The 26,185-nt window shown below is 46.7% G+C and overlaps 1 protein-coding gene across 3 annotated transcripts in view; it reads right to left on the reverse strand.

Annotated features, from left to right (window-relative positions):
• Positions 1–26,185, reverse strand: part of VPS35 (VPS35 retromer complex component) — a 169,109-nt gene that overhangs the window by 112,386 nt on the left and 30,538 nt on the right. For all 3 annotated transcript variants that reach the window (XM_033941682.1, XM_033941681.1, XM_033941683.1), the window contains exons 3-4: positions 25,806–25,902; positions 18,957–19,080 (exon numbers count right to left, since the gene is read on the reverse strand). In XM_033941682.1, the coding sequence (XP_033797573.1) occupies positions 18,957–19,080; positions 25,806–25,902 (221 nt within the window). The remainder of the gene's footprint in view (positions 1–18,956; positions 19,081–25,805; positions 25,903–26,185) is intronic.

Below are 26,185 nucleotides of genomic sequence, written 5' to 3' on the forward strand. Positions count from 1 at the left end.
CTCTCGAGTAACGCCATATCCTTCTTAAGGTACGGCGACCAATATTGGATGCAGTACTCCAGATGCGGACGCACCATCGCCCGATACAGCGGCAGGATAACTTCTTTCGTTCTGGTTGTAATACCCTTCTTGATTATACCTAGCATTCTATTCGCTCTCTTAGCGGCCGTTGCGTACTGTGCCGTCGGCTTCATTGTCATGTCCACCATTACCCCCAAGTCCCTTTCTTGGGTACTCTCATTCAATAATATCCCTCCCATCATATAGCTGTACCTCGAGTTTCTGCTTCCCACATGTAATACTTTACATTTCTCAACGTTGAACTTCATCTGCCATCTCGTAGTCCATTCCCCTAGTTTGTTCAAGTCCCTTTGCAATTCTTCACAGTCCTCTTTAGTCCGAGCTCCACTAAATAGTTTGGTGTCGTCTGCAAATTTTATTATCTCACACTTCGTCCCTGTTTCTAGATCATTTATGAATATATTAAATAGCAGCGGCCCGAGCACCAAGCCCTGTGGGACACCACTCGTGACCCTCCTCTAGTACGAGTAGTGGCCCTTCATTCCTACACTCTGTTTCCTACCCTCCAACCAGTTTCTGATCCATCTATGTACGTCTCCTTCCACCCCATGGTTCTTCAGTTTCCAGAGTAGACGTTCATGGGGCACCTTGTCAAAGGCTTTTTGGAAATCTAGATATGATGTCCATGGGGTCTCCTTTGTCCATCCGTTTGTTAATCCCTTCGAAGAAGTGCAATAAGTTTGTTAGGCACGATCTCCCCTTGCAGAAACCATGTTGGCTGGTTACAAGAAGTTTGTTTCTTTCAAAATGTTCATCGATGTTTTCTTTTATCAGTGCTTCTGCCATTTTCCCTGGAACCGAAGTCAGGCTCACCGATCTGTAGTTTCCCAGGTCACCTCTTGATCCTTTTTTAAAGATGGGTGTAACGTTGGCTTTCTTCCAATCCTCCGGTATCACGTTTGTTTTCAAGGATAAGTTGCAAATTTGCTGCAGTAGTTCTGCTATCTCCTCCTTTAATTCCTTCAGAACCCTTGGATGTATCCGTCTGGACCCGGGGATTTGTCAGTTTTTAGTTTTTCTATCTGCCTGCGCACATCTTCAAAGGCATCCAAAACAAACCAGGCCATAAACTTTCTGGTTTCCAACAAATTTTTAATCGCTTTGAAATATTTGACAATGAAAGTATATCAAATTTTAAATAAAACTTGAAATTGGAAAGTTGATCATAGGGCAAAAATTGTTCAAATTGAGTTAACTGCTGGGTTAATGACATCATGTAAAAATTATAACCAAGGATCCAGCTGGTAAGCATGGAATTTTGAAAGAGACTTTTCCCAAACTTTTCTACGGTTCTTCCCTCTCTTCCTAGAGGTGTGCTAGCATAAGCTCTTGAATTGTTAGCTCTCTTAAGTGCAGACTCTACCAGGAGGGATTGTTGTTGCAATTGAGGCTTATCAAATCCTGAACAAGATTGTCCTCTGTAAAGAAAACCCAGCTTTTTGCGAGCCACTGGGACCAGGAATGGGGCCTCCCAATTTTTAAATATAGTATCTTTCATCAGGTTATGAAAGGGCAATTTCAGACAGTCTTTGGGAATCTGCTGAAAATCCAAGGCCTCAAAGTGTTCTGCCCTGTGTTCAGACTCCAACTCCATTTTCACTGAAAAAGCCTGACCCATTTAACGGATAAAACATGTGAAAGACAGACTCTCCAGACATCTCCTATGAGGTGGTGTGGGTATACCTATGGGTCCTATGGGTCAGAGGGTATACCATATGATTTCATTTGCCAAGATGTCTGGGCACTCAGAGTAGGTTTGATGAGACAAATCTGAGTCATACACTTCGAGGCCTGGTGGTGGTGAGGAATACCATCTCGATAATCAATGAGGAGAGTGTTGGCTGCAATGATAGAGTGAGCACTTGGAAGCACTCTTGGATCGTCGATAATGCCGATCCAGAACACTGCGGCTAGGTTGATCTTCGCAAAAAGCAAATTTGATCATGTTTCCCCGCTTCTGTCAAAACTTCACTGGCTTTCGGTGATTTCTAGGATTCATTTTAAATGTACCTGCCTAATTTTCAAGATTCTACATGGCATTCTTCCTCCCCTAAAGCACAGTTACTTACCGTAACAGGTGTTATCCAGGGACAGCAGGCAGATATTCCCACACATGGGTGACGTCACCGACGGAGCCCCGCAGCGGACAGCCTCGAAAGCATCTTGCTTGAAGATCTCGAGCTTTCGATTGCTGCATCGCGCATGCGCGCGTGCCTTCCCGCCCAAACTAGGGGGCGCATCTCCTGAGAGGATCCTCAGTTCAGATACCAAGCTAAGAAGCCAACCAGGGGAGGTGGGAGGGTTGTGGGAATATCTGCCTGCTGTCCCTGGATAACACCTGTTACGGTAAGTAACTGTGCTTTATCCCAGGACAAGCAGGCAGCATATTCCCACACATGGGTGACCTCCAAGCTAAATCAAAAGGGAGGAGGGAAGTTGGCAATTTAAGAAAAAAGATTTTGTAAAACAGATTGGCCAAAATGGCCATCCCTCCTGGATAAAGTATCCAGACAATAATGAGAAGTAAAAGTGTGAACCGAGGACCAAGTGGCAGCTTTACAAATTTCCTCAATAGGAGTTGATCTGAGGAAAGCAACAGAAGCCGCCATAGCCCTGACTTTATGGCCCGTTACTCGACTCTGTAGAGGAAGACCAGCCTGAGCATAACAGAAAGAAATACACGCAGCCAACCAGTTGGAGATAGTACGCTTCGAAACGGGATGACCCAATCTATTTGGATCAAAAGAAATAAAAAGTTGAGGAGAACTTCTGTGAGGTTGAGTACGTTGAAGATAGAAAGCCAACGTACGTTTACAATCCAAAGTATGCAAAGCCGCCTCACCAGGGTGAGAATGTGGCTTAGGAAAAAATACGGGTAGAACAATAGATTGATTGATATGAAAATCAGACACTACCTTAGGTAAGAATTTGGGATGTGTACGGAGTACCACCTTGTCATGGTGAAAAACAGTAAAAGGTGGATCCGAAACCAAAGCTTGTAACTCACTAACTCGACGAGCTGAAGTGAGAGCAATCAAGAAAACAGTTTTCCAAGTAAGATATCGAAAATGAGCCAAGTCAATAGGTTCAAAAGGAGGTTTCATCAGTTGAGCCAAGACCACATTAAGATCCCATACCACAGGAGGAGGTTTGATCGGTGGATGGAGATTAAAAAGACCTTTCATAAAACGAGAAACTAGAGGGTGTGCCGAAAGTGATTTCCCCTCTAAAGGCTGATGAAAAGCAGCAATTGCACTAAGATGAACTCTAATAGATGTGGATTGGAGACCCGACTGGGATAGATGAAGTAAATAATCCAAAACAGAAGCCAAAGAAGAAGAAGTTGGCTGAAGATTATGAGTGGAACACCAAGAAGAAAATCTGGTCCACTTTTGACTATAACATTGACGAGTGGACGGTTTTCTGGAAGCCAGAAAAACATCCTGAACAGACTGAGAAAATTCAGCAGAATCCATCAGGTAGAAAGGAACCATGCTGTCAAATGAAGAGACTGCAGGTTTGGATGAAGTAAGGATCCCTGACTCTGAGTGAGCAGAGAAGGAAAAACTGGCAGAAGAAGAGGTTCCTTGATGCTGAGTTGCAGAAGAAGAGAGAACCAATGTTGTCGGGGCCACCGAGGAGCTATGAGAATCATTGTGGCATGATCCGACTTCAACTTGACAAGAGTTTTGAGAATCAGAGGAAAAGGAGGAAAGGCGTAAAGGAACTGATTCCTCCAGTCTAGTAGAAAAGCATCCGCCTCGAGACGAAGAGGGGAGAAGATGCGGGAACAAAACAGAGGAAGTTTGAAGTTGTTGGGTGACGCAAAAAGATCCACCCGAGGAGTCCCCCATCGGTTGAATACTTGACGAAGTGTGGGGGAGTTGATCGTCCATTCGTGAGGTTGAAGCAGACGACTCAATTTGTCTGCAAGGCAATTCTGAATACCCTGAATATAAACGGCTCGAAGAAAGATGTTGTGTGAAATCGCCCAATGCCACAACTTCAGAGCTTCCTGACACAGAGGATGGGAACCCGTTCCCCCCTGTTTGTTGATATAATACATTGCTACTTGATTGTCCGTCCGAACAAGGACTACTTGGTCGTGAAGGATGTGAAGGAAAGCTTTGAGAGCCAGAAATATCGCTCTGAGTTCCAACAGATTGATATGACATCGACGATCTGTGGCCGTCCATAATCCTTGCGTACGGAGACCATCTACGTGGGCTCCCCATGCGTACTCGGACGAATCTGTTGTGAGAACTTTCTGATGAGGAAGATGGTGAAACAGCAAACCTCTGGAAAGATTTGAAGAGAGCATCCACCAGCGGAGAGACTTCTTTAAAGAAGGCGTCACCGTTATATGGCGAGAAGGTGGATCTAGAGCTTGTTGCCATTGGGATGCCAGAGTCCACTGAGGGATGCGAAGATGTAGTCTTGCTAAAGGAGTCACATGTACTGTAGATGCCATGTGACCGAGAAGGACCATCATTTGACGCGCTCTGATAGTTGATAGGGAAGTTACATGATGACAAAGGTTTAAGAGAGTATTCTGTCGGTTGAGAGGAAGAAAAGCTCTCATGCGGACGGAATCCAACACCGCCCCAATAAATTGAATCGATCGAGTTGGAACTAACTGAGATTTTGGGAAGTTGATATGAAACCCCAGACTTTGAAGAAAAGAAATAGTCTGAAGGGTCGCTTGCGTAACCCCTGAAAGAGAAGGGGCTTTTATAAGCCAATCGTCGAGGTAAGGAAAAACTTGCAATCCCTGGGCTCGAAGAGCCGCGGCTACCACAACCAGACACTTGGTGAAGACCCGAGGGGAGGTTGCTAAGCCAAATGGAAGAACCTTGTATTGAAGGTGAAGGTTCCCCACCTTGAACCTGAGATATTTGCGAAAATTTGGATGAATAGGAATGTGAGTATAAGCCTCTTTGAGATCCAGTGAGCACATCCAATCCCCTTGATCCATGAGGGAGTACAGGATCGGGAGAGAAAGCATGCAAAATTTTTCTTTGACTAGAAATTTGTTGAGAGCTCGTAGATCCAGAATGGGTCGCAAATCCCCCGTCTTCTTTGGAACCAGGAAATATCTGGAATAAAACCCCTGGTTGTGTTCGGGAGGAGGAATTTCCTCCACTGCTCGAAGGTGAAGAAGAGCTCGAGCCTCCCGAAGAAGAAGAGGAAGTTGCGAGGAACTGGAAAGACACTCTCTTGGAGGGTGATCTGGAGGCACCTGAAGCAGGCGCAGAGAGTATCCCTCTCGGATGATCGTAAGGACCCAAAGGTCCGATGTAATGGTTTCCCAGACAGATGAAAAAAGGGAAAGGCGACCTCCGATGGGTAGGGAGGAATTTGGATGCAAAGAGGTTGGAATGCTCATCACTGGACCGTCAAAAAGACGGAGCTGTTTTGGTTGGAGCAGGTGTCTGAGGCTTTTGAGGACGTTGTTGTTGTGGCCGCCTAGGTGGAGGCCTAGAAAAAGCCGGTGTGGACTTCATGGGGTAACGACGAGCTGGAGGTCTGTAAGCTCTAGTCACAGAAGGTTTTGGTTTCGGACGAAGCAGAGAGGCGAAGGAACGCTCATGCTCAGAAAGCCTTTTAGTAGCTGCTTCAATAGAGTCATCAAAGAGCTCAGAACCTTGACACGGCAGGTTTGCTAAACGATCTTGTAAATTGGGATCCATATCTACAATCCTGAGCCATGCAAGACGTCTCATAGCCACTGCAAATGCCGAGACTCTGGAGGATAGCTCAAAAGCATCGTAAGATGCCTGCAACATGAAGAGACGTAACTGAGACATAGATTGAATAATGTTTTTATATTCAGAAAGGCGTTCTTTGGGCCAGTCTGGGCAAAATGATGACAACTGCTTCAAAAAATGATTAAAATATGAAGTAAAGACATAGTTATAATTCAAAATTCTATTTGTCATCATAGAATTTTGATAAAGTCTGCGCCCAAACTTGTCCATAGTTCGCCCTTCGCGTCCTGGTGGAACTGTTGCAGACACCTTAGATGGGTGAGCCTTCTTCAGGGAAGATTCCACCACTAGGGATTGATGAGAAAGTTGAGATTTCTCAAACCCTTTACATGGAACAGTACGATACCTAGACTCCAGCTTCGATGGAATAGCTGTCACAGAATAAGGAGTCTCCATGTTACGTAGAAACGTCTGCTTCAGCACCGGTGTCATGGGTAGACGTAAAGTCTCCTTAGGAGGATGAGAAAGTTCCATATCCGCCAGGTATTCAGGCGTGTATTTTGAATCGGAATGTAAATCAATATTAAGAGCCTGCCCCATGTCGAAGACAAATTTAGCAAAAGAAGCAGACTTCGAGGTCGAGGCTTCCTCAGGAGAAAGAAAACGAGAACGATGTGTCACTGAAAAAGATGGAGAAGCCTCGCGTGAATACTGAGATAGGGGCTCAGATTCAAGATGTAAAGTGATGGAAGATGTTCCACTGCCTGTCAGAGGAGGAGTGGCTGAATGTTTCCGCTTAAGGCTCCGAGTCGGAGAAGTGCGCGGAGTACGAGGCTTAGTAAGAGGAGATTTTTCTCGAGACAAATGCCTCGAAGGTGGTGTCCTCGACCTCGAATGCCTCGATGATATTGAAGAGGCAATGGTAGTATGAGCTTTAGAAGTAATATCAGAATGCTTCGAGCTCTTTGTAGAGGTAAGCTTCGAAGATCGAGACCTGTGCTTGGATCGAGGTAATGCTTGTTTAGCTCCATGTTCAGACGAGGAGTCCGACGAGGAAACCCTGGATCGAGACCTGCGACGAGGAGATCGCCGAGAGGGTGCCGATTTATGCTCAGGCTGGAGTTGCGCAGACAGAGTCGAGGCCGGTACCAACTGAGCCACTATTGAGGAAATTTGCGTAGTCAGAATTGACTTCAGCATATCCTCAAACATGGGGACGGAGACCAAAGGACTCGGAGTCACAGGAGGTCTCGTGCGTTCCAAGGAGGGCGACCTCGATCGAGAGTATTCCCTGGACTTGGAAGCACGTTTTGAAGGTCTGGAAGACGGAGTCAAACCTGGGGCCCCAGGCTGAATGGAGGTAGACTCTGTCGGCTTCTTAGAAATGGTACCTGAAAAGGAAGCAGGAGACTTACCCCCCAATCCAGGCTTCGAGGACATCGTCGAGGCCTTCGAGGCCGAGGACCCGGAGGTCTTCGAGGCCGAGGCCTGTCGAGGAGGCGAGGTCGAGGTTTTAGTACTCGAGGTTGGACCCGGAGTCGAGGATTTTACAGATGCCTCGACCGAGGCCACAGCTTTTTCAGGCTCCATACGAGGAAAAAGCTCCAAAAATCTGTCGCAGCGGCGTTTAAAAGCACGAGGTTGAAGAGTGAGGCAACGAATACAATCTTCGGGGCGATGAGTCGACCCGAGACAGATCATACACCGACTATGTGGATCAGTGATGGAAATAGTTCTGTCGCACTGATAACACCTTTTAAACCCGGTAACAGGCCGGGACATAGAAAGGACAAAGTCCGTGTCGAGAACGGAGAAGAGAGGCCTAGGCCTCAATCTTCCAACCCGACGCTAAAGAAAAACAAAAAGATGTCTCTTTTTTTTTTTTTTTTTTATAGAAATAAAATAGAATTAGAAATAGAATTACAAACACAGCGACCGAAAACAATAAAGAGTACTCAGCCGCGGTGAAGAGAAGGCACAACGCTACGGGAACCAAGTCGACAAGTCTTCTCGGCTCCGCGGAAAACGTTGAACTGAGGATCCTCTCAGGAGATGCGCCCCCTAGTTTGGGCGGGAAGGCACGCGCGCATGCGCGATGCAGCAATCGAAAGCTCGAGATCTTCAAGCAAGATGCTTTCGAGGCTGTCCGCTGCGGGGCTCCGTCGGTGACGTCACCCATGTGTGGGAATATGCTGCCTGCTTGTCCTGGGATAATCCCACTATCCTGGAATTCTTCGAGACCTGACACTACCAGATCCACCCACATACTCAAACTATCTTTTCCCTCGTTAAAAGGTGTCATGTATGCAGGGAAATTAGGGAAATCCCTTTTCTTCAAATTTACTGAGCTTTGGAATAAACTCCCTGCCCCGCTGTGGAATCTAGGCTCATTCCAATTATTCCGAAAGCATCTGAAAACCTGACTTTTCTCCAAAACGTAAACTATCTATTTAAAATGTAAAGCTAGCTATCCTCTTCATAACCTCTAATTTCTTTATTACGTCCTTCCCTCATTTATTGAATTACCTGTAAACCGTGCCGAGCTCTATCTTTATGGAGATGATGCGGTATACAAACTTAAGGCTTAGTTTAGTTTAGAATAGGAGGAATCAAGAGGAAAACTGTAGATGCAAAGTCAAAGGACTCAATGATCCAAGGGAGGTTAAGTAAATTGTATACTGAAAAACGGTTGATGCTCCCAGCCAGAATGCCCAAACACAAAAAATGGAATATAAAGAATAAGATAAAATTTGAAAAGAAAAATGAAATATTGAAGACACAAAAAAAGAGTATAGTTTGACACACCTTAGAGCAGCTTGAGAAGTACAGCTTCTCAGCTCCATGGAAAACTGAGAACTGATGGTATTATGAACTAATATCATGTGGGAAGACACTGGCACACATGCAGTACAAGCAACCTTGAGACTTTTGAAGAAGTTTTAAAGGACAGTACTGTCCTTTTGAACTGTCCCTACTAGGGATCCGTGGATGACATCACTCATCTGTGAAAATATACTGCCTGTTTGTCCTGGGATAAGAAATATTAGCATAAAATCACTGTGTTAAAGGTAGTGCAGTAGCATGCAAATCACTAAGAAAAAAATTGCTCCCAATGTATAAAGCTGAATCTACAACAGTTTTTACTCCTCTTGTAGGTTGAATCTTTATGCAGAGGCTGGAATGAAGATGAAGTTCCATACTTCACTTTAGATCATTCTCTGTTCTGATTTTACATCTCAGATCACCCAATATCCTTGATAGCCCAAGTTAGCCCCTGATTATCCACCCACCCAGAATTCCACAAAAGTATTTTCTGATGGCTCCAACTCTACAACCACCACTATGTATCTCCAAACGCTGGGAGGCAGAAGAAACACCCAAGTACTCCTGCCTCCAGTGCAACCATTTTACAATATGGTGATGCTCAAAGCAGGAGAAAGTGGATGTCATACCTAGGGCTGGATTAACGGATAGGCCCAGCAGGCACGTGCCTAGGGCCCGTAGTTGGCAAGGGGGGCCGCTGAAGAAAAGACTACTGAAGTTTTGGGGGGTGTTTGGGGGGAGGGGGGTATGAAACGGCAACGTGCCCCCCCCTAGGAAAGATCGGTAACGTGCCCCTCCCCCCCCCCCCGGAAAGATCGGCAACACCAGGCCCCACCCCCAGAAAAGATCAACAACACCCCTCCCTATGAAGGGAATAGACTTAGTAGATAACAGGTTGTTCACCCTCTCCAAGGTAGGGAGAACGAGAGGGCACTCTCTAAATTTGAAAGGGGATAGATTCTTCACCAGAGAGTGGTAGAAACCTGGAACGCTCTTCCGGTGGTTGTTATAGGGGAACACACCCTCCAGGGATTCAAGATAAAGTTAGATAACTTCCTGCTGAACCGGAACGTACGCAGTTAAGGCTAGTCTCAGTTAGGGCACTGGACTTTGACCTAAGGGCTGTCGCATGAGCGGACTGCTGGGCACGATGGACCACTGGTCTGACCCAGCAGCAGCAATTCTTATGTTCTTAGTGGCTGCTATGTCCAGCAATCTCTAGACAATGGCTTTGTCCTTGGCCACTTTGAGTGTCCTGCTGGAGCGTCCAGGAAAAATTCTGTAAGAGGCTGATAAAACTCGAGCTTGTCCACAACCCAAATATCTATAGCGATGTCCATCCACTCCATCAGGAATGCCGAGAGCCTCCCTCTGATCTGCTAAGAGTCAGTCGAGGGCCCAATGTCATAACTGCTTCTTTGGGGTGGAAGTAGGGTGGACTCCCAAAGATTGCAGATACCTATCTCGACCAAACCGCGGTTGGTTGTCTGATAAGATCTCTGATCTGAGGGACCTCTAGAGTATTGCCTGGAGGCATGAAAATTAGAACGCCCCTGTCCCCTAGCGGACCGGGGCCTGCTGTCTGGCAAGGACTTAGCATTATGGTCCTGCACACTAACCATAAAGTCATCCAGACCTTTACCGAACAGTAATTGCCCCTTAAAGGGTAGCTCACTGAGCTTCGCCTTAGACGATGAACCGCCTGATCACTGTCAGATCTACAACAACTGGCACGCGGAGATAAGAGTATGCCGACAGCTTGCTCACCACTAAACAGGTCATACAGGGCATTAGTTTCATAGTGCATGCCAGAAACAAAAAAATAAAAGATCCTTAAGCACTATAGTCAGGATCAAGGTGCAGCTTGAAGTGACAGGCTATAGCAACAAAGGCTAATGCTGCAGCCACTTTCAAACCTAAGGCTGCAGAAACAAAAAGCCATTTTCAGCACAAAATCAATCCTGCAGTCTTGTGCTTCCTTCAGCACTACTCCGTCCTCACTGAAGTATGCTTGATGACCTGTGCCGCCAAGGAATCCACCTTTGAAGAAACGTTGATTAAAGGCTTCCGCCATTAGAAAGAGTTTGGACATGGCCTTGGCAACTCTCAGAGGACTCTCTGGTGCTTCCCATTGATCCATGAGCATTTTTGCAATGACGGGTGGTCAGGAAAGGAGGAAGACTGCAGCTTTGTGCTACTCATGAGTGAGCAGTGCTTGTCAAGGATTGGCTAGCCTCCAATTTTAGTTCCTGAAGGGATTCTGAAATAATCCCTACCAATACCAATAGTCTCCGCACTGTGGGGTCCTCCCCAAGATCAAGAGCAGCTCCTAGATCTTGATCCTGGAGATCTATGACTGCAGCCAAATCCCCCAGTGTGAAGGTTCCTGCCTGAGTAATCTAAGACATGGTCACATCATCTGGATTATCTGAATCGTCAGTTGACAGATTATTCCTCAACTGCTGGGGATCCACATCTAGGGAAGGGGTTCCAGATCGTCCCTCAGCTGCACATGGCCCCTCTGCTGGGGACCAATGTCCTGGGTGACTCCAGAGACACCACTGTAGGCAGATTTAGTGAATTTTTCTTGGCTAGATGAGCCTGAACGAGCATGTTAATAAACTCTGGAAGGAACCCTTGATACTAAGGGACGGCCACCTCCTGCAAGTCCTCCTTTGAGTTCTTTGAGAATTTGCGGGCTTTAGACTTGGAATTGTAGCTGCATTTTGCTGGGAATGCACTTGTGCTGCCCCCGTGCCGATTTTCAACTTTTTGGACTGGCCTCGGATGGACTGAGCAGTAGAACCCACCCAAATGGGCATAGGGGGCTAAAGCCAATGCCACTACACCCCCTCACGTACTGTGTGGCACGTGGAACACAGATGCTCACCTGTCAGCCATCCGCCACAAACAGGGCATGAATCTGAAGTATCCTACCCTGAGGAGTCCATCTGATGTGTTTTCTTGCAAAAACGAAGCTTTTAGAGAGAAAAAAAGCTTTAAATTCAGATCTGGAAAATCCAAGGTGGCCGCTGTAGGAGCAATTTTACTAATAAAACTGCCCAGGAAACTACGACGACACCCTAAAACAAGGCAATTTTAGGATTTTGGGGGTGGAAGGGCCTAGGACTAATTTCCAAACCACTTAAAATCCCAATATGGAGACCCCCAAAATCAATATCACAGGCTATCAGCCTGTTACTCATTGTGCCATGCTGTGTGCTGGGAGCTACAAGATGGAAGCTAAAACAGCTTACAGGGAGATCCTCTGCCCCACAAACCTTGAAACTTGTATTGCTGGTCTTCTGACTGCCTCTCAGGCTCAACGCTCCGGCCAGAATTCTCTACCTCACCCAGAAATGCCGTGCACATGAACGGGTGGCGGAATGCAGTCGGCCCCGATCCTGGATACACCACCATGGAACCATGCAGCATACACTCAAACCCAATAGCAGATGAACCTGGGGTGAGCAACACTCCTGAGAACGGTCCCTGAGCCTCAATCTGTGAATACAGGCTGTCCAGGTAGAAGTACTGCAGAACAGCCAACCCCATGGAAGCAGACTTTGCCAGTAAAGTTTGCAATCTCTCACAGCTAGAACTGTCCCCATGGGGAACCTCTGCAGTACAAACATGCAAAGCTGCAAAAATACTGAAGTTAGAGAAAAAACAAACGAGCAGAAAAAACTAGCTCCTGTTTTGCTTGTAGGAAGACAACTGAAGTCAGAAGGCAGTCCTGAGGTAAGAGGGGAGGGTGAAAAATATGTAAATGAAGCTTCCTATGAGATATCTCAGGAGATGGGAATGACTACCCACTTGTCCAGGAATAGAGTGAGATTGCACAAGAACCTACACTACATGAGGTTAATCCAAATACAGGGATGCCTGAGGAAGGCGGATGTCATCATGGACATGTTGGGCCCTACTTTACAAATGGACTAGGTAGGTCTTACTTTATTTTTGGACTAATTTGCCTCACCTTTATTTAACCAATAAAAAACCTTTTAGCTTTAACTGTGTACTCCTGGTTTTACCTTGGAATTCTGTGGCTTTTTCCATTTTTTTTCTTTTTTGGTTTTACTCTTTGTGTGATCCTGCCACCCATTTGATTTTTTTTTCCAGTAAATAGTACCAGCTTGAATTACTTAAAACCCATATAAGCATGAATGACTGTGTTAAAGAAGCTTTCAAAAATTTGACACTTTTTCTTTAATGAAGAAGAAAATAGAAAACAGGTAAATCTTCATAATTTTCTCTCTTAAATAATTAAAAATAAAATCTATTTAGGTAATACTGTTGCATTTAACTAATTCAAAACTAGGGCTTCCAGTTGGCAAGAAAAGCAATGTTACTTACCGTAACAGTTGTTATCCAGGGACAGCAGGCAGCTATTCTCACTAGTGGGTGATGTCATCAGACAGAGCCCCGGTACGGACGTCTCACAAGCACGTGTTGCTTGTAGAAACTTAAAGTTTCTAGATGCCCGCACCGCGCATGCGCCGGTGCCTTCCTACCCGGAGATCCGGGCGTGTCTCCTCAGTTCAGGTAGCTAGCCTGAGAAGCCAACCCAGGGGAGGTGGGTGGGACGTGAGAATAGCTGCCTGCTGTCCCTGGATAACAACTGTTACGGTAAGTAACATTGCTTTATCCCAGGACAAGCAGGCAGGTATTCTCACTAGTGGGTGACCTCCAAGCTAACCTCAGTGGGATGGAGGGGGAGTTGGCGACTTAAGAGAATAAATTTTTCAATACTGTTTGGCCAAACTGTCCATCCCGTCTGGAGAGGGTATCCAGACAATAGTGTGAGGTGAATGTGTGAACCGAGGACCAGGTGGCAGCCTTGCAAATTTCCTCGATTGGTGTTGATCTGAGGAATGCTACTGAGGCTGCCATTGCTCTGACCTTATGGGCTGTGACCTTACAAGGAAGTGATAATCCAGCCTGGGCATAGCAGAAAGAGATACAAGCCGCCATCCAATTAGAGATGGTGCGCTTTGATATGGGTCTTCCCAGCTTATTAGGATCGAAGGAGACAAAAAGTTGAGGAGTGGATCTGTGTGGCTTGGTGCGATCCAGGTAGAAAGCCAAGGCACGTTTGCAGTCTAGAGTGTGAAGGGCTGATTCTCCGTGGTGAGAATGAGGCTTAGGGAAGAATACTGGAAGTACAATGGATTGGTTGAGATGAAATTCGGAGACCACCTTAGGCAGGAATTTCGGGTGAGTGCGGAGGACCACCTTGTCATGGTGGAATACTGTGAATGGTGGGTCCGCCATCAATGCCTGGAGTTCGCTGACTCTGCGAGCGGACGTAAGGGCTACAAGGAAAAGCACTTTCCAGGTGAGATACTTCAGAGGGGCCCTGTTGAGTGGTTCAAACGGGGGCTTCATGAGGTGGGAAAGGACTACATTGAGGTCCCAAACCACTGGGGGTGGTTTGAGAGGAGGGTTAACATGGAAGAGTCCTTTCATAAATCTGGCGACCACCGGATGGGCCGAGAGGGGTTTCCCTTGTAGAGGCTGGTGGAACGCCGCAATAGCGCTCAGGTGGACTCGTATGGATGTGGACTTGAGCCCAGATTGAGATAGGTGTAGGAGATAGTCCAGCACGGAGGATAAGGAAGCTCGCTGAGGTTCCTTTGACTTAGAAACACACCATGAGGAGAATCTGGTCCATTTCTGGGAGTAGCATTGTCGAGTGGCGGGCTTCCTGGAAGCTTCCAAGACCTCCCTCACTTCTTGTGAGAATTGGTGAGGGGTTACGTTGAGAGGAACCAAGCTGTCAGGTGGAGAGACTGCAGGTTGGGATGAAGTAGTGATCCTTGATGTTGAGTAAGTAGTGAAGGAAACACTGGAAGTGGTACTGGTTCCCTGCTGCTGAGTTGGAGTAGGAGGGAGAACCAAGGTTGTCTGGGCCACCGAGGAGCTATTAGAATCATGGTGGCCCGTTCGAGTTTCAGCTTGACCAGAGTCTTCTGGATCAGCGGGAATGGTGGGAACGCATATAGAAATCGTTTCCCCCAGTTCAGTAGAAAAGCATCTGCCTCGAGGCGATGAGGAGTGTAAATCCTGGAGCAAAACTGAGGCAGTTTGGCGTTGTGGGGAGCCGCAAAGAGGTCTATCTGAGGCGTCCCCCATTGCGTGAAGATTTGGTGAAGGGGGCTGGAATGGAGAGTCCATTCGTGCGGTTGTAGCAGACGGCTTAGTTTGTCTGCTAAGACGTTGTTCTCCCCCTGGATGTATACTGCTCTGAGTAGGGTGTTGTGGCGCACCGCCCAGTCCCAGACTCGTAGAGCTTCCTGGCAAAGGAGGGCCGAGCCCGTGCCTCCTTGCTTGTTGATATAATACATGGCGGCCTGATTGTCTGTGCGAATGAGGATTACCATGTCGTGGAGTAGGTGTTGGAAAGCTTGGAGCGCATTGAAGATGGCTCTGAGTTCCAGTAGATTGATTTGGTGTAGTCTCTCCGCATTGGTCCAGAATCCTTGGGTGCGGAGACCCTCCAGATGGGCCCCCCATGCGTAATTCGACGAATCGGTCGTGAGGACTTTCTGATGGGGGGGAGAGTGCATCAGCAAACCTCTGGATAGATTCGAAGAGGTCATCCACCAAAGTAGAGACTGCCGAAGAGCAGGTGTGACTAAGATGCGTTTGGATAGTGGATCGGATGTCTGATTCCACTGTGATGCCAGGGTCCACTGGGGGATCCTGAGGTGGAGTCTGGCAAAGGGTGTCACATGTACTGTGGAGGCCATATGGCCCAGGAGCACCATCAGTTGTCTCGCCGGTAGGGTTTGGCGAGTCGACACCGACTGGCAGAGATGAAGAAGAGACTCCATGCGTTGCCGAGGTAGGAATGCTCGGAGTCGGGTGGTGTCCAGGACCGCTCCGATGAAGGGGAGGGACTGGGTGGGTTGTAGATGAGACTTGGAGAAGTTGATCTCGAAGCCCAAATTCTGGAGGAAGTAGGTTGTAGCCACGGCCGCCGAAGTGACCTCTGGGGCTGACGGGGCCTTGATGAGCCAGTCGTCGAGGTATGGGAATACCTGTAGACCCCTGTCCCGGAGTGCTGCGGCCACTACCACCAGGCACTTTGTGAAGACTCTGGGGGACGAAGATAGGCCGAATGGTAGCACTCGATACTGTAGGTGCAGATTTCCCACCCGAAATCTGAGGAACTTTCGGGAGGCCGGGTGAATGGGGATGTGAGTGTAGGCCTCCTTGAGATCCAGGGAGCATAACCAGTCGTTCTGCTCGAGGAGGGGGTATAGAGAAGCCAAAGTCAGCATGCGAAACTTCTCTTTGACCAGGAACTTGTTGAGGGCCCGAAGGTCTAAAATGGGTCGCAGGTCGCCCGTTTTCTTCGGGACGAGGAAGTACCGGGAGTAAAACCCTCGGTTCAATTGGTCTGACGGGACCGGCTCGACAGCCCGAAGCTGGAGTAAGGTTTGGACTTCCTGAAGAAGAAAGGCGGTCTGCGTCGAGCTTGAAGGATACTCTCTTGGGGGATGGTCCGGGGGGGACCCGGTGGAATTGAAGAGAGTATCCTTCTCTTATGATGGTGAGGACCCATAGGTCCGTAGTTATGGCCTCCCATCGATGGTAGAAAAGATGGAGGCGGCCCCCTATGGGAGAGGCCGAGGTTATGCTCCCGGGGGGGGGGCGTCAAAAGGGCTGGGGGGCCTTAGGTACGGCCGGTGGCTGAGGTTTTTGCTGAGACTTCTGGGGAGGTTGTCTCTTCGCAGGCTGCCTCGCAGCAGGCGTTTGTCTGGGCATGTAACGCCGCTGGTAAATCAGGGGTGGCCTGGAAGGTCGAGACTGTTGAGGTTTGGGTTTGGGCCGCAGGATGGATTGAAAGGATTTTTCATGATCCGACAGCTTCTTGGTAACAGTTTCGATAGACTCATCGAACAGGTCAGCTCCAGCACATGGTACGTTGGCGAGTCTGTCCTGAAGGTTGGGATCCATATCGATGGTACGGAGCCATGCCAGGCGACGCATCGCTACCGCGCTTGCGGCGGCGCGTGCCGAGAGTTCGAATGCATCGAAGGAGGATTGCATCAGCTGGAGGCGTAATTGGGAGAGAGAGGCTACCACTTCCTCGAACTCGAATCGAGCTTGGTTGTCTATGAACGGAGTGAACTTGCGGAGCACCGGCAAGAAGAACTCCAAATAGGAAGAGAAAAAGAAGTTGTAGTTTAGCACCCGTGACGCCATCATGGAGTTTTGGTAGAATTTTCTACCAAATTTGTCCATCGTTCTCCCCTCTCGGCCCGGCGGTACAGAGGCGTAGACCTGGGAGGGATGAGAGCGTTTTAGGGAGGACTCGACCAGCAGGGATTGGTGGGAGAGTTGGGGGCCCTCGAACCCTTTATGGTGCACGATGCGGTATCGAGCATCGAGTTTGCTGGGAATCGCCGGTATGGAGTACGGTGTTTCGAAACACTGCATGAAGGTCTGATCCAGCAATTTATGCAGGGGGAGCCGAAGCGACTCCGTTGGGGGGTTAGGTAAATGCATGGTGTCCAGATACTCTTTGGAGTATCGGGAGCCCGTGTCAAGGGTCACATCCAGATCATCCGCCATTTGTCGGAGGAATGATGAGAAGGACAATTGTTCCGCCAGCGTCGGTCTGTGGGACGGGCTGGCGGAGGAGGAGGCCTCCAGGTCCGTGGACATCGGGGAGTGACAAGGAGAATCGGGCACCGGTGTCTCCTCGTACTCTGGGCCCCTCGGAGGGGACGCCTCTGATGAGGAGTATCCCCTACGTTGCAGTTTTTTCTGCGGTGACACTTCCGAATAGCGTGAGGAGTGCCAGGATGAGTGTCTCGATCGGTGCCCGTCTCGGTGGCGGGACGGGGATCGGGATCGTCTGTGCATCGCATGGTCTCCCGAGGTCCCCAAGTGGATAGGGCTGGAAGCAGTGGATCGCCACTGGGTTTGCGATGCGGGTTCCTGCGATGCTACCCAAGTCTGGTAAGGAGTACGGAGGAACTCTTCCTGACTATGCCCAGGGCTTCGAGTATCGATCGAAGGTCTGGTCCCATGTTGGCGCGGAGGCGTAATGGGTTCTAATGGCGGCATGTCGGTAAGCGAGGCTTGCCGCGTGGGTATCGCCGCCCTCCCTCGTTCGTCCTCGTCGGTTGTCGAGGTCGAACGGTGTGGGGGAGGGGGAGGGGGCGGACCGCCCCTTTGGACCGGTACCGGGAGGTCACCCTGTATGGCAGCGATGAGCCCGGGTCCGATGGTCTGCATGAGCTCAACGAATTGAGCTTCCAGCACGGACCGTAGCGAAGCCGATAGGGAGGGATCCGCACCGAAAGGGGGTCCTCCTGCACGGGCATCGCGCTCCTTCGAGGTCGAGTGCTTCTGCTTAGTAGCTTTCGGCACTTTGATGACCATTGGTGGCACTGTGGAAGGAAGAGGTACCTGAACCGAGGAGACCGGGGCAGGCACCGACGTCGAGCTCGTGGATGGTGTCGGGGCGAGCGATGCCGGTTTCACCGCACTCGATGCAGGAGGAGTCGATGCCGGTTTCGCCCGCACCGGGGAGGTATCAGATGAAGTGGAGGCTGAGGGATCCTTAGCTGCGTCCATCTTGAACATCGATTCCCACAATAGGCAACGCCGCTTGAAAGAGCGTGCCGTAAGGGTAGAGCAAGGCCCGCACGATTTCGGGATGTGGTCAGGGCCCAAACACTGCAAACAGCGCCAGTGAGGGTCCGTGAGTGAAATCGCGCGTTGGCACTTGCTGCACTTTTTAAAACCGGTGATTGGCCGGGACATAGGCCGGAAAATCTCTGCCGCGAGGTCGAAGCCCGTGGGCCTGAGCCACGTGGCCGGCCCGTTCGACCCGCCGGAGGAAATAATCTTCTCCTTTTTTTTTTTTTTTTTTTGAAAAAGAAAAAGAACTGTTAAAGTAATTAAAAGAAACGAAAACGAAAACGCGGACAAGGAAGGCAAATTTAACTGAATTCAGCTAGCGCATGAAGAAGTTGAACTTCTCAGATCCGCGGAAAAGAAAGAACTGAGGAGACACGCCCGGATCTCCGGGTAGGAAGGCACCGGCGCATGCGCGGTGCGGGCATCTAGAAACTTTAAGTTTCTACAAGCAACACGTGCTTGTGAGACGTCCGTACCGGGGCTCTGTCTGATGACATCACCCACTAGTGAGAATACCTGCCTGCTTGTCCTGGGATAATCACATGTATTTCTTCAAAGTAATCTGTTTAATGAAAAGTACTCTTATCATTGGCATATACATTTCACTCATAAGAGATAGTCATGACATATTCATCTAATTATTAGTCAATTCAGCAGAACTTTTGATACATCCTCATTACTTACAGCCTTGGAATGATATTTCCAGCATACTGTACAAGCTCATAAAGATCAGCCACTTTCCTTCCTTTGGCAAATTCATCCGTCAGGTATACTTCCAGATAGTGCAGCTCATCAGAAATAGCCATGTCTTTTATCGAGATTAAGGATCATAATATTATATATATCTGACCATCAGCTCAAAGTTGAATTCAAGATGCTAAGAATTCTTACCTGGCATTTTGAAAGTTAGATGGATTACATCACTGTTCTTCAACCACCGGTCCGCAGAAAATTTCTGCCGGTCCGTGCAGGGCCGGCGATATCGAGTCTGCGGTTAATATCCTGCCGACTGCTTGCGGCAGGCTTCCGATTAGCTTGACCACCTCCTCCTCAGGGAGTAGCACCTGGACAGAGCATTTCCGTAGAGCCCTCACAGACCACTTTACAGTCACAGTCACGACTCGGGTTCCTCTTCCGAAGAGCCCAGCTGCAGGAAAGCACAACCACGGCGCCGCCATGCTCTCTCTGCAACGAGCTCTGACGTAAGGAGCCGATCCCATGCGGTCGTGGACGATGAGGTCAGTCGACAAGACTAGCTACCATGTTGTGTGTGGTGCCAGAAAACGACTACATTACACACAGGGAGCCCTAGAAAACATGAAATACAATTGCCGTTAATGAAGGTCACGCTAGACTAGCAGCTAAACCTGGCTTTGACCTTTGAGCCCGTCGCTTATTGGCTGCTGGCAGCAGGCTTCCGATTGGCTACTTTTGTGTTCCCTCCCTTTCTTAATCCTGTTGCGCCAGGATTTTGTGGCTGTTGCTGGGTTTCAGGTAAGTTTGTGGCAGAACAGAAATGTTAGTCCTCCCTTCCTATTTTTCTGTTTTAGTGCTTGCTGTTCGATTACTTTGGTACTAACTGAAGGGGGCTCTATAGCACTGTTCTTCAACCGCCAGTCCACAGACCGGTGCCGGTCCACAAAATAATTCTTTTATTTCTGCCAGTCTATGGGTGTAAAAAGATTGAAAAACACTGGATTACATAGCATCTATTTGAAAAGACTACTATTCACTAGTTGCTAGGAGTGGTATTATCAGCTTGTGCAGGCCAACAAGGTACTTTAAAACTTGACCTATGTGGCTCCAGGTAGTAGCAAGGCCTGCTCAGCATTGTCAACTGATGGCCAAAGTTGACATGGAGAGAGGCAGAGAAGGAATAGAAGGCATATGGCTACAGGAATATTTTACTCTGTAAAATGGATCACAGTTAAAAAAAATGTTTAGAGAACACTGATCAAACCACAGAATAACATAACCAAGACAGGGTGATACAGGCGGTCTCCAGGTTAAGAACGAGTTCTGTTTTTTTAACCATTCTTAAGTTGAATTTGTATGTTATTCAGATCCTGTACAGAACACAGTCTTTAAAAACATTAAAGAAATAGTCTTCAAAAGAAAATAAAGTACTGTAGTTTAAATAGAAAAAGATAGGAGGTTTACCCTTACTTTTATTCTTCATCCATCCTATTGTTCCCTCTCCACCACCACATTCAACATTCCTCTCTTTCTCATGCATCTGTACCTCATGCCTCTCACACCACCATGTCCAATATTTCTCTCTCCCTCCCTATGCCTAATAATTTGCCACTTTCTTTATTTCCCCATATGCACCATCTCTCATTCCCTCTATGTCACCCATGTCCAACAATTCTCCCTTTCTATTCCCTCCCCATCTCAGAATATCTTTCCCTTACACCCTCCATTGTTCCATCCTATGTACCAAGTTCATGCTCCCCTCCCTCCCTCCATTCTGTGTCCCAGGTTCATGCTCCCTCCCTCCTTTCTTATATCCTTTGTCCAAAGTTGGTATTCCCTCCCTTCCTGTGCCAACGTGCCCTCTCTTCCTCCCTTCCTGTCCCAACATAACCTTCCTCCTCCCTTCTGTGTCCTAAAGCAACCCTCGTTGTACTTCCCTCCATTCTGCATCCCAAATTCGTGCCTCCCTCCCTCCTGCAGGTGTTTCCCTACTCCCAGCTACATTTCTCTTCACAAAGCCGCAGCCCCTCCTATATGCAGCCTGCGACTGACCTGGAAGTCTTCCCTCTGACATTAAAATTGTTCTGGTATCAAAACTTTATTCATTCCCCACAGTTTCTCTATAAAATGTTCAGTTATTCAATGTCAAATGCATTCAAGAGTGGCTATAAAGCAGCAGTTCCCAAATCATGGGTCATGACTAATGTGACCATTTATTTTTTTCATCAAAACGGGACATCCATTAATTGTCAGTCCTACCCCCAATCCCGCTCTAGCCCCACCCCCAATTTCTTCCATTCATTTTTCATGTACACATAATATTTATTTATTTATTCCATTTTCTATACCGTTCTCCCAGGGGAGCTCAGAACGGTTTACATTAATTCAGGTACTCAAGCATTTTTCCCTGTCTGTCCCATCGGGCTCACAATCTACCTAATGTACCTGGGGCAATGGGGGGATTAAGTGACTTGTCCAGGGTCACAAGGAACAGCGTGGGTTTGAACCCACAACCTCAGGGTGCTGAGGCTGTAGCTTTAACCACTGCGCCACACACTCCCCTTTTTAAATTCATAACAGTAACCATAAAATTAAAAAAAAAAAAACCACAAAGCACACTAAACGCAGAGAAAATGTTAATTATAATTTATATTTGGGGGATTTCAAAGATGTCAAGACAGATGACTTTAAAATATGCAATGTCACCTCAGTAACTATAGAAAAATAGACAAATATAGTGCAACATATAAACAGAAATCACTGCCTGGCTGGCCCTGAACTTCCTCTCCGACATCAGAATTGACGTCGGGAAGAAGGCTTCTGGGCGGCGAGGGCGGACAGGGGTTTGAATCGGCGCTGGAGGGAGGGGAAGCGATTATCTGTCCCGTTGTCCCCGCGCACAGCTTCGGGATGCTGTCCCTGAAAACGGGACATTTCATCATCCCAACACAGTGGGTTGGGACAACGGGATGGTCGGTCCAATAACAGGACTTTCCCGTTGAAAACGGGACATATGGTCACCTTAGTCATGACCCCAAATCCTCATTTGGAAGTCATAGGCATCTCTGCATAGGAAAAACATGCATATAGTCTCTACCACATTGCCAGTAAATGTGCACAGCAAATCTGTGCTTTAAGAGTCATATGTGTGTGGCAAATGCTGAACATAGATTCAGTTGTTCACCTTTGCTGTGTACTATTCACCCCCTATTTACCTACTGCCAGCAGAATGGAACAAAACAGGTCCCCATTTCTACTTAAGAATCACTGCTACCAGAACTGCCCTGTCCTGCTCTCACCTTTCTCAAATTAACATTTCCAGCCTTCATCTTATCATCCTCATTTGCAGCCTGAATCACCACCTCCTCCTCCTCCCTTTCATTTCTGGCACAAATCACCCCCAACAACCCAAGTCTTCTCTTTCTCTTCTCCAGCTGTGAGCACCGCTACCTGCTAGAGAGCTGCACAGGAATGAGGACTGCGGGAATCCCACTTGTATGAAGTAGTAATCATGGGATTTCCATGAGAGTATGGTCAAAGTCTCTAGTGATTCCAGAAGAAGACTTAAAATACACTAAAAGAGAAGGAATTTGAGCAGCAGAATGAGGCTTGGAATGCCCAGAGAGGCAGGTGGAACCCCAGACTGAGGCTTGGAACACTCACGTATTAACTGTGATAAAGCACAATAAAGCAGTAGCATATATTAGTAACTTTAGGCAAATATACCAAAATTTTGTAGGAAAAAAATTAAATTTAAAAAAAAAAAAAAGGCTCAAATCTGCATTACATGAAAGAAACTCGGAATCCAAAAACACACATCTTGTTTTTCTCAACACAGCTTATAAAGGGTAGCAAGAAAGTTTTTTAACACCCAGAGACCCAGTGTTGTAATATTACAACATCACATTTAAGGCTACAAAATAAACCCTCCCCCATTTTTTTTCTTTTTAAAACTTCATGTACATTACTAATAGAACCTATTGTTCAGTTCTGCAACACCATTGGATGGTTGAATGTGTAAATAGGTCTGTTTATCTGGCCATGAAGTCATACAACCCTGTTGCCTGCTTTGGAGTATATCATCTTGTTGTTTTGGACGGGATACATCAGGACTAAAGTAAGTAAAAAGCTTGAAATATTTTTTTATGTGATCATTAATATGTGTAGATCATGCAGATTTTATGACATCATTGAATATACTGATTTTAAGAGATTTAGAGCTGGTTATTTCTATGTTGTAATTTTACAACAGTGGGTCAAAGTGATAGCAAGGTTTTGTCTGCACTCCCCTGAGACCCAGTGTTGTAATATTACAACATCACATTTAAGGCTACAAAATAAACCCTCCCCCATTTTTTTTCTTTTTAAAACTTCATGTACATTACTAATAGAACCTATTGTTCAGTTCTGCAACACCATTGGATGGTTGAATGTGTAAATAGGTCTGTTTATCTGGCCATGAAGTCATACAACCCTGTTGCCTGCTTTGGAGTAATGATGTCCATTCCCTCTGCACACCACTGGAGTACTTTCAGAAGTTTGTGACAGAAGATATGATCAACGCTCTGGCAGATAACACAAATCAGTACAGTTTTCAGAAGAAAGGATCATCTATAAACACAAACACAAAGGAAATAGAGCAAATGATTGGCATGTATCTGAAGATGGGTCTTGTCCAAATGCCTGGAGTCCGTATGTACTGGGAAGCAGACACAAGATACAGTCCTGTCGCTGATGTAATGTCACGAAACAGATTCCAGTCTCTGTTGACATCATTACATTTTGTGAACAATCTAACCGTGTCTGAGATGGAACAAAAAAGTGACAAACTCTGGAAACTCAGACCATGGCTTGATGCTTTCAGAGAGAAATGCCTAAAAGTGGTCCCTGAAGAACATAACTCTGTTGATGAAATGATGATCCCTTTCAGGGGGAAATTCAGCAGCATCAAACAGTACATGCGTGGCAAGCCAAACCCATGGGGGTTCAAGCTGTGGGCAAGGACTGGAATCTCTGGTATACTTTGTGATTTTGATGTGTACCAAGGCAGTGTGAATGGAATACGGGCAAGATCTGAACTTGGACTATCAGGGGATGTTGTGATGAAACTTGCTTCCACACTTCCACATAGTCACAACTACAAGATCTATGCAGACAACTTTTTCACCAGCATCCCATTGATAGTTAGGCTGCTGGATTGTGGAATTCATTACACAGGAACAGCCAGACAAGTGCGCCTTCCAAACTGTAATCTTGAGGATGAGAAAAGCTTGAAGAAAAAGGGAAGAGGAAGCTTTGATGTCAGAGTGGAGTCAAATCACAACATTTGTGCTGTGAAATGGTTTGACAACAGACAGGTTACACTTGTGTCTTCCTTTGCTGGCCCACAACCAGTGGAGAAGATTCAACGCTGGGACAAAACTGCCAAAAGATTTGTTGAAGTTGAGAGGCCTTATATCGTGGCTGCCTATAACAAATTCATGGGCGGAGTGGATTTGTTAGACTCATTTGCAGCAAAATACAAGTTTCCACTGAAGTCCTACCGCTGGTACCTTTACATCTTCTGGCACACCATTAACCTAGCTGTGATCAATGCTTGGCTCCTGTACAAAAGGGACTGCAAAGCTTTGGATATCCCAAAGAAACAGATGCTAAACAGGAGAATGTTTCAGGCCCAGTTGGCATCTTCTCTTATCCTGATCGGAACGGCTGGGTCAGTGTCAAAGCGAGGGCGACCATCTGCAAGCCCAGTTTCATCAAGAGGGGGCACCTTGACTTCCCAAAAGAGGCAGTTTACAGATGATGGAGGTTCTTCAGCTGCCATGACAGCCAAAAAGTCAAATGCACACCCTCCAAAGGAAGTTTGCAAGGACATGATTGGACATTTTCCCATCAAAGCCGATAGAGGACGGTGCCGACACTGTGCAAAAGGCTATACCAACACACTTTGCAGGAAGTGCAATGTTCGCCTGTGCTTTTCAGAGCAAAATAACTGTTTTTGGAACTACCATAACTGAATAAATGAACAAATAAAACATGCACATATAGGGCTCGATTCACAAAACCGTGCTATGAAGATAGCACAAGTGCTATTTCATAGCGTGGCCGTTTTTACCCGTATTTGCGCTAACATGAAATTTTTTGTGCAAAAACACGAAATTTCTTGATTACCGCTGATAGAAGTCAATGGGCGCTTCACAGGGAAAAATTTGCGTTTTTATATGATACTCATTTTTTGTATTAAATTGATAATAAAAATTACTTTTTTCTTTATTATACTATTGTTGTTGTGTATATACATAAACTTAGGTGGGTCTTTATAAGCTGTAAAGTACAAATAAACTTTTAATTATTCCTTACATGTGTTCAGAGAGAGAGTGACACTATTGAAATTCTGCTACCTTACAGGCCCAGCGTTGCAATTTTACAACATCCTCCCCAAAAGTTACTAAAATGTCAAAATAAAAAAAAAAAACACTGATTAGGGATCACAAGCCTCCTATAACAACATGTGAACGTTCGAAAACATTTTTTTACGTTTTTTTCTATATTTGGGTCTCTGGGGGTTAGGCTAATAGTAAGTATCTTAAACAGAGTAAACAAAAGGAAAAGGGGGGGGGGAAGTGTCCTAAAATCCTTATTTACATCCTAGGAGGTGCAAGCAAAAGATAAATTTTAAACACACATGAAAACAATATCTGCATGTCAACTAATCATGTCACCTATACAGAGTATAATATATCAAGGGATTTCCCTCACAAATACAAAATGAAAGGCAAGAATTAATAAATTAGGCATGCACACAGTAAATCAAGAATTCTGCTTCTCAAAGGATACAAAGTTCATAGTAGCTCTTTGGAGACAACATGGATGTCCGGAGCTCACCGAGCATATTGGAAGCATGTTTCAAAGCATCCATCAGCTTGTTTTTGTCCTATATGGAAATATATTAAATATAGTATTGAACTGCCACACACACATATTTTATAATGCTAACAATGGTATGGCTAGAAAAGGCAAACTCCAGAGTAAAGGATAGGCTATGAAACGCAAAGACCCTGAATCTATAAAGACCGCCTAAAGTTAGGAGCTGAAATAGGCACAGATTCTTAGGCGCCCATTATAGAATCACGATTAGTTAGTACTCGGCATCCTAACAGTTGGGCACCGATATCAGAGCCTAACAGCACCTGATTCACAAACAGGCACCTAACTTG

This window comes from Geotrypetes seraphini, chromosome 4 (assembly GCF_902459505.1).
Source record: "Geotrypetes seraphini chromosome 4, aGeoSer1.1, whole genome shotgun sequence".
Lineage (NCBI taxonomy): Eukaryota > Metazoa > Chordata > Amphibia > Gymnophiona > Dermophiidae > Geotrypetes > Geotrypetes seraphini.